The 9,980-nt window shown below is 29.5% G+C and overlaps 1 protein-coding gene across 1 annotated transcript in view; it reads right to left on the bottom strand.

Moving 5' to 3' along the window:
* Nucleotides 1-3,826: 3,826 nt before the first annotated feature.
* LOC106685480 (la-related protein 1B) overlaps nt 3,827-9,980 on the bottom strand; it is a gene marked incomplete in the record, with an annotated part of 46,139 nt that continues 39,985 nt past the window's right edge. The window contains 1 exon segment of the mRNA XM_067053475.1: nt 3,827-4,334. Within this exon segment, the coding sequence (XP_066909576.1) occupies nt 4,228-4,334 (107 nt within the window).

Here is a 9,980-nt window from a genome sequence, read left to right as displayed (position 1 = left end):
TTATAATATAATAAATGAAAGGTATTTGAATTTTGGGGAATAAATGCATTACTCATAACAGGAATGAACACTGATATCAAATAAAAACTAAGTTAAAAACAATTGTTGGAAAATTAGCATAACTTTAACTCACTCAATTATTGTTAATAAATATGTTGATAAAAATCACCTCATGTTTTAACTTCAAACATCTCACAATTTAGTAAATGTTGCAAATGGTCAAATAAACAAATCATAATGAGAAATAAACTAAAAGATTGTTGGGTATTTGCAAACAAATAATTGTTTAATAACTACAATATACTTTATTAACTGTTTACTATTACTTTAACCCATTTTATTTTTATTTTTATAAAATTTGATGATAAGAACACATCTCTTTAATTAATCATTTAAAAATGACTAAATTATAAACAAAAAGGATAGACAATGTACAACATAAAATAATTTTATTATTATAAAATACTAAACTAATAAGCTGATGGCATACACTTTTTTAATTACTCTCTTCTTAATAAGTTAATCATAAACTATGACCATCAGAATCTACAAGCCAGAATAGTAATAATCTGGTCACCTAATAATGTGATGAAACAGTTCACATAAATACCAAAATAAACCATATTAATATTCATTGTTATTTAGGTGAGGCTATACAATAAAAGGCTGAATACAACTACCAAATAATGGCTATTTGAAAAAAAAAACAAAAAACTTTTCACCACAGGAAGTTAGTTATAATTATCAACATTTATAATCATCTAACCTACATTCACCGATTTAGATACAAACTTTTCTATGTAAATTTAATATTCAACAAGGAACATAACTGCAAAGTCAAAGAGCATAGATATAGATAAATAATACTTAATTTTAATAAGTAAATCGAGTTTAAATTAATTAAATTGCAATAAAATTTGACAGTATTTTTGGGCATTACATTCATATTCAATTAATCGCACAGCTCTATTAAAAATAATGATGATAAATCACTCTATTGTGTTAGATGATTTCACTTTAATATGAACATTATGAAAACCATAATGGAAATAAAATATTAACCAATGGTGAGCATAGGAAATAGATGAATTAAAAAATTTAATGCTAATTTATACGAAGGTGGTATATGGAAGACATAAACTGTAAGGCACACATTTCAAAATTACTTTAACTAAGTTTTTAATATAAATGAAACTACGGCCCTTTCTAAATGATTTAATAGTAAAAATTTATACTGAAACGTGACAATCACAATTTACAAAAATACTTTGTCAACATAAAAACATTCCATAAAAAATATATAAATGGCAACTCTAAGCAGCTATAGGAACATTCTATGTACAATGTAAAGGATACTTCAAATGTAAAATTGTTCACTTAATCATTTTTTAAATCATAAAAATGAGAAACATTAAACTTTTCATGATTTTAAAAATATCAAAAAATGAATGATATGAATAAACTATCTGTAATGTGTGGTAAATCAAATAAGAAGAGGATTATAATTAAAAACTTAATTGAATGATTTCAACAACTAAATTGGAAGCCATCAGTTTGTAATAAAGAAATAATATAAAGATATATATTTTTTTTTATATTTTTTAAAATGCATTTAAGGTAACTTAAATAATAATTAACATTTCGTATATGTGATACAAAATAAAAATAAATTTTAAGTTAAAACGATATAACTGTATAGAAGAAATTATTTTTCAAGAGTCAGTTGCGTTGCCGGGGTATTTTAATTTTAAAACAACTTTAAAACAATAAAAAAATTTACTATCACAGAAAAGATTGGATTACTACAAAATAACCTGTAAAGGAATAAAAAGTTAAAATATAATGAATTAAATATGATGAAAAATCTTTACAAATGTCTTTAGGATTGTAAATTACTTTACCATAAACGTAACTAGATTAAGGAAAATCTCAAACAAATAAATTCGCAATGATCATATGGCATTCATTACAAAAAAAATATAATAATTTAAAAATCAATTTCCAGACTAGCAGTATTAGAGACTTCGTATCTCAGATCTTATTTGTGTCTATCGATTAAAGACCAAGGACAATACAATCCCTTAAAAATGTTTGACCTTAAAAATACAATACCAGCTAAACAGGTTGAGCAAACAGAAAAAAAAAAGTTACTTCATACGATGAAGTAGAAGATAAAGCTGTAAGGAAGGAGAGGGAGTAGATTACATACTTTGAATATTTAAGCCATGCAAGGAAAAAGTTAACTAACATAATTAATAACCCAAAGATAAATCCCAAACCAAGACAGTGATTATACTTATCTAAACCACTCATCTCATTTAAGAAACATTAAATTAATAAATAAGTTTAACACATCAAAAATTAGTGCAATGGCATGTAATCATAAAATAAGGACTGGAATATACAATGGAATTCTTTAATAATAACGTACCTCAAAGAATGCTACATGAATGGAAATCTATTTATATTTATTGCATGTTAAGATAAATCTCCTTTATTATACTTCAACCAAAATGTCTAAAAACACATAATTAGACTAACATATCTAGGATAAAACTTTGAACTAAATTAAAAGGACTGCCTTGGATAAAAAATAAAAAAAATTACTTTTAAAAATCCACCTGTAATATACCAGATTAAATTATACATGAAAGAATATGCACTAAGTATGATGAACAATAAACACACATATACAGGTATTTCAGAGCGTTAATATTTAACATTACTGGATAAATATTGAAAAAAACAAAAAAACAAAGAAAATATATTAAATCAACAAAAGTGTAGTTACGAAACAAAGATTATGAAATGATAAAGTCAAATCAATGTTTAGAAGATCAGAAAATAATAAATTGTGGAACATTAATGAGATGAATGGGAAAAATATAAATGACATAGAAAAGTAGTAATATAAGTATAACCTTCATAAGCAGTAAATAAAGAAAAGAAAAAAGAAAAAAAAGATTGTATAGAGCACATGTAAAATACAGGGAAAACAAAGAAACTACAGTAAAAATAAAACCCTTAATTTAATATTAAAGATATAACAACCCTTCACCATAATCCACCTTAATAAAAGCAGGAAAAAAAAAAGATGCATGGAGAAATATTATAGCTAAAAGCTAACCTAAAGGAAAAGAGATATTGTCAATCAATGACAAATCATAAGGCAACAGTTCATTATAACTTAATTAATACATACACCCAAATATCACGAAAAATATGTTTCTTATTTTTAATATTATATCTTATAACTATAACTTACAACTATATAAAATTGTAAACAGTCAGAGGTGGCCTCTTGGAATAAATCAAAATAAATGAAAAAAAACTAAAGGAATTATAAATATGAATACATTTACTCAACTCTAAGCAACAACAAACATTTTCAAATTTAATGAAAATGTTTAAACCAAGGATTTTAAACATAAATTATAATAAAGTAACAGTATTATAAACAATGTTGAATAATCAACACTACATTTCTTAACATTACAAATATTCTTACATCCACACTTATGATGGGTACAAATGTAATCTTATTATTTAAACTAGAAAAAAGCAGTCTTTTAACAAGGCATATTAATACAGACTGCTAAATGTACAATTTACATTGTATTTATTACACATTAATTACTTGAGGAATAATTTTTTTTGTATTGACAAATCAGTCTGTCAATAGTTATGTAAATTGCATACAGAAGGCAGAAACTGTATGTGAACACTAATTGTGATATAAAAATAGACAATGAAAGAAGTTTCATAGACAAGCCCCATCGAGAAAAATGACTTCATATCATTCTCAATTTAAAAAAAAAAAAAAGAAAAAAAAAACAATCTAAGAGAATTGTAACTGATATGAAGACCGGTGTTCTGGTTCAACTCTTAAATTGAAAAAAAAAAAAAAATTATTTACAAAATTGCGCAAACAAAGGTGTGCGGTGGCTTTGTATAAAAAAAAACCACCTGTGTTAAAACAAAAACTACCCTAATAACATGAATTCCTCGTACACACTACATTGAGCTATGTAATAAGAAGTGAACAGTCAAATTTTAATATAATAATCTTAAAAAACTAATTAACAAATCGGTAACAAAAGTATTTCAATATCAAACACTAAAGTTTATTTAACTGGAAAAAATAAAATAACCAGTTAGGAACAATAAAATAAACAAAGTGTCGCAGAGTTTATACAGTAGGCAGAATTAAATAAAACGAAAGAGATTTTAGCGGTTGTCTCTACCAAAATGTTTAGTAATTCTTGGACTGTCTTCTGACGGCTCAGTATAAGTTCTAACTTTTCTTTCTTTCTTGTCTTTTTGACGTTCTTCAACTAAAATGAAAAAAAAAATTGAATCACAATACATATTAATAACTGTTAAATTAATAACTAACTTTAAATTTTAAAACATAAGTCAATCATTCTGGGCTAAATAAAATCAATACCATGAATAATAAGATACACTATATTAATATACAGGGTTATATTGTCAGATATAAATTAGCTTAAATGCTTTTAATGGCCAAATGGACGACCTAATCAACAAATGAGAGGCAAAAGTTATGTCTACTTCGATAATTTCACCAGCCCCCATTGCTGTATAACTTTAACATAATACATATGTCTACCGTGCGGTGAAAACTAGGGGTTTGAAAATACTTACTTTTTAATAGGTTTGTTTAATCATTAAACATTAATGAAAGATCCCAAAATATTTTATTTAAAATATCTGAAGCCTGTATGTGTAATATGTTTTCTGAAAAATAAAAATAAGTAGTCGAACTTAAAATAGAAACGATTTTTCACAATTGTAAAAGAGACATTGATTTTATGAATTAAAAATTATCATTAATTTAACAACAGAAACATTTTCTCACATTTCAGTAATTGTAGCTCCTCAAGTTCCGCATTTTATCCCCCTCGATACTGATTTGTGTGATTCTCTTTACTTTTATTTTAAGTAAGACATTATGTCATTCTGTGAGCCCTTTCTTGAAATGAAAACTCCAACCTGTTTTTCTTGTATTATACAGAATGTATAAGAAACTTGACTACCTTAGGGATTAGTCCTTAAGTTAAGTATACTTAATACTTTGTTTAATATCTGTTTCCAAAATATTGCTACATTGGCGTTTGAAGTATGTCACAGAATTGTTCAGAAATATGAACAATTGTATGAGTATATGAATATGATTAGCACTATCCAGGAAGGGAGAATAAGCCATCTCATAAAAAAAATACTTATATATTATATAAGTATAATAATAATATTGAATTTAGTTAGATTTTTGTTAAAATGTCAGGGTAGTAATATTATATGTAGGTGATGGCACATGAAATCTCAAAATGAAGATGTACAATAGTCATTGAGTACTGATCCTAATGTTATAGTCCAGTGTATTTCCAAACAACTGAGAATATCTTTACATATGGCACAGTAGACAATAAAACATCTATGGAGTCATCCGTATATTCCATTTCAGCAAAAGATAGGTAATGCAGAGTAACATTTTTATGTATAATTCAAGAGCCACAACTACTTTAACTCTTTGAGTTTCCCACATTTATTAGAGGACTTATCTGTTAGTGGAAGCCTTCAAAGTTAAAACAATAATGTGGCTGCAACAGAATAGGTGCCCAGAACATTATTCACTAGAAATCCAGAAAGTAGATGCAGAAAATTTTCATTGAAGCTGGATAGTCCACCATGGTCCAGTTCCTATTTCCTGCTCTCACTAGATTGTTATCAAAGAGGAAAATTATAAAATGTAATACCAACCGAATAGTTAAGAAGACTTGTTGAGTATTAATAGAGAAACCTGAGATTGGATATTGGTAGAGCTGTTCATTACATGGGGAAAAACTATGTACATTGTGGTAATAGGAGGCATGTATGAAAAAAATGTTAAGTATCATTATCAAGCATTTCATGAATAAATCATAAATAATGTAGTAATTTTAGAATTGTAAATTCTTTTTTAATCAATTTAAAATAAAAATAAAAATGATGTATGAATATTTTTGTACTTTTTTATTATTATTGATATAAATGTTTCTATTGTTAAATCCCTATACATTTAGAAATTACTCAATCAATCCCCCTTTCATAATGGAAAAATCTTTTCAGTTTTTTCCATTATTTAGAAATCATCTGTTGCCTATTATCTAGAAATCATGATTTGTTAACACCATAATATAATTACCTTGTAAATAGTATTTGAGTTTTATTAGTATTTAATTTAGTTACATTTATTTTTATTAGTATTGTTTTATTTAAATTTAGTTATTTGAAAAGAAAAAAAATATGTAATTATATTTGTTTGTTATAATGAGTAATAGAGGCAGTTGCTAAGGGTTGATAATTATCAACCCTTAGCAACTGCCTATTGTTGCTACGAGGTTGCCTAACAACGGGCCGACCATCTTAGTTTTTTAGAGCAGTTCCGGCTAATTAGTGGCCCTGGTAGCGTCTCACCAGCCCTGTCTGCGTTTATAGTCTAATAGTTTGGACATTTTTTAAATGTTTAGTCGTCATTACAGTTTGAAACCAGATCTTTTCTGTGTTTCGACTTTAATATAAGTTCCAATTAATTAAGTAATTAGTGGCCAACCCCTGAACCCAAGGAACGTGTGTAACCAGCCCTCTCTGCGTTCATTTTGTCGGCCCGCCTAATACAATACGACTGTTGGATACTTGGACCATCGATGAGCCAGACCTACACATCTCGGCAGCACTCTTCTTCTGACCTATTGGAGTGGAGCAACCTTTCGTCGTGCAGTATTTATTTTATATATTTATTTCTTTTTTTTTTTTGTTTATTTGTAAATTAGTTTCTTTTTATTTTCATAATTTATCAAACTATTTTATTTTTATCTGAAAGGGCTTTTTATTTTTACTTGTATATTTTGTTTATGTTAGTTTTTAAAATGTTTAAATTGGCCAAATAAATGTTTAATCCGAGCCAGTTTGTTTTTTGTTCATTTTAAAGTCTTCCAACAAAAAGACAGTCGATTTGAGGTGGCTTTAACATTATTTGGTCCTTCGGTCCTGGGATTGAACATTTATTGGTAAATATAACATAATTTTGGTCATCCACGCCTTGGATTAATCATTTATTGTTAAATGTGTTCCTAATTTAGGTCCTCCTAGGATATAGACATTTATTTGAAATTTTGTTCATTATAATTTTATTGCTTACATTAATAGTTATTTTAAGATAAGTAATGGGGCCTAAAGCGGATAAAAATAGAATTCAGTTGTCTGAGCTTGAAAATGAGTTAGAGGATTTAGCTCAGGACATAAAAGATACTACGAATATTGGGTTAGATACCACTTATGACAGATTTCAGGGGTCTTAAAGAAGCAAAATCTTTAGCAAAAATTTTGGAAGATAATTTTATGTCGCGATTCGACCTTTTTCGATCCGACACGAGAAATCTGTATTACGAGGCTTTGTCCTTTGGGACTGCTGGGGAAACAACCGCCGCCAGTCAATCAGTGATCAAAAATAGTAATCAGTTGGAATTTGAACCGCGCATTAAATTACCGACCATAAATCTACCCACATTCAATGGACAAATTTCTGATTGGGTTTCATTCAAAGACACATTTATTTCATTAATTCATAATAATGTAAACTTGAGTTACATGAAATACAAAAATTTCATTACCTCAAGTCCGCTTTAAAGGGTACAGCGCTACGATCTATAGTGGCTATTCTGACAACTTCTGATGGTATGATCAAGCCTGGACAGCTCTGGTACAGAAGTATGACAATAAACAAATTCATGCCACTGATTATTTGATTAATATCTTCGGGTTCAAACCTATAACGAAATTTGAACACTAATCATTAGAAAATTTCTTTGCTGAGGTCGTGTAAGAGAGTGCGACAGCTTTTAGAAATATGAATCTTAAAGAGACTTCCGGATTCATATTGTTGACGTTCTGTCTGAGATTATTAGATGTTAAATCATGTGAGCGTTTTGAAATTGAATTTGGTTCTGTAGCAGACATGCCAACCTTTGAAGATTTTTCCAATTTCATCCAACGTCAATGCATACCATTGCAAACCGACAACCTAACTTCGAATTTCGGTTTAAATGTGCAACATCCACCGCCCCACAGGTTTCAAAATATTACGAAAAGGGTCTTAATGCCCACTGATGTATCCATAACACATAATAGTTGTCCTTTGTGCCGAGAAAGACACCACTTGTATAGGTGCCCGCGTTTTCACTCAATGGAACCTAAACAACGGTTTGATAAAATTTGACCGCTAAATTTATGTTATAACTGTTTAATGTCCAGTCATTACTGTAATAGATGCCCTAGCTCTAGTTCTTGTAATCAATGCAAAAGGCGACATCATTCGTTGTTGCATTTTTCAACATCTACTTACAGACAGACGAATGACTAGAGTAGGAAAGTTTCTAACACTTCTTCTTCCTACCGGAATAATAATGTATTAGAGCCAGATCCTTCCTCAGAAAATATACCAGTTTCTGACAAGATAACTAGGGGCGCAAAGGGTTCAGTTTTGTCATCCCTATCCGAGTCCAATGTCTCAGCCCTATTAGGTACCGCGATAGCTAGAATTGAGGACCATAATGGGTAATACTTGCATATAAGAATTTTGATTGACTGTGGATCACAGCGATCGTTTATAACCTCAACCTGCGCTCAAAGTTTAGGTTTAGGGCAGAGTGTTAACCTGCAGCCTTTGCATGGTTTTGGTGATAACCAAATAAAAGGTGAGAATTTTCAGTTGCGTTGCACCTTAGTTAGTGCCCCAGCACTCATTCCATCCTCGTTCTAAAACAAATGCTGTGATCATTCCTAAGCTAACTGATAAGGTACCATCTTGTCCAATCCCTAATGTGATGCACAAACATTTTCTACAGTATGATTTGGCTGATAAAACATTTGGGAAACCGGGTCCCATTGATTTTTTATTGGGTGCCGATTTATTCAGACAAATTCTATTGGGCGAGTGTATAAGTCAGGAGGGTTACCCTGATGCTCTTAAAACAATATTTGGTTGGGTAATCATAGGGTCTTTAACTCTAAACATGGGTTCAAAGGAGAAAAATGTTTCACTAATGACCTCCTGTCAATTGCCACTTGCAACTGAGCTCAATGACTCAATAGAGAAATTTTGGGAGATAGAAACAGTTACCCAAGTTATAAATTGATCCACAAAATCTCTTAGCGGAAGAACATTTTCGTACAACCCATTCAAGGGATACAAATGGACGATATATTGTCCAGTTACCATTTAAAGATTCAATTCCGCCGAATCTTGGCAGTTATTACAATCCCGCCTTGAATCTTTTCTAAAATTAGAGCATCGTTAAATAAGTCGCCGGAACTGAAAGAAAGTTATTGCAATACAATTATACAATTGATACTTGATAAAGGATCCTCCTATCCAAAACCATCTGTTGTCCTGATAAATAACATATACGTGGATAATATCCTAACTGGAGCGAATACTTTTGATGAAGACCTCGAACTTCAGAAAGAGTTGATTGAATTACTCAAATGGGGTTGGTCCACTTTGAAAAAATGGACGACTAACACTCCAGGCCTGTTAATTTCATTCAGTTACAGTCAACAAGAAGCTTATAAATTTTTGGAGCGAAATAAACAATGGGCCAATGAATTGAGAATACTGTGGGATCCTGGAATACAGTGGGGGACTGCCTAATATATCATATCCAAAATTTAAATTAATTTTGTCCAAAAGTGGATCATATTTTCTGTTTTGTTTTTTGAAGTTGTAATCTCCTTTGGTATCTTACCTCAGTCACTTTAAGGCAAACTCTTATCTGCAACAGCTATGAAGAGGATTTGTTATGGGAGTATAGTCCTTTTCCATCTGTAATAGGTAAAGGTTATGGGGAATCCTTCAATTCTTTTTTACTTGTATAGGGTGTTTTTTTAAGCCCGATAGAACTTGAAATTGTAAAAAATAA

Source organism: Halyomorpha halys, unplaced genomic scaffold, assembly GCF_000696795.3.
Source record: "Halyomorpha halys isolate HHAL.00 unplaced genomic scaffold, Hhal_1.1 Scaffold700.1, whole genome shotgun sequence".
Classification (NCBI taxonomy): Eukaryota; Metazoa; Arthropoda; class Insecta; order Hemiptera; family Pentatomidae; genus Halyomorpha; species Halyomorpha halys.
The sequence above is the reverse complement of the archived record's forward strand: the minus strand, read 5'-3'. Positions and strand labels throughout refer to the sequence as shown.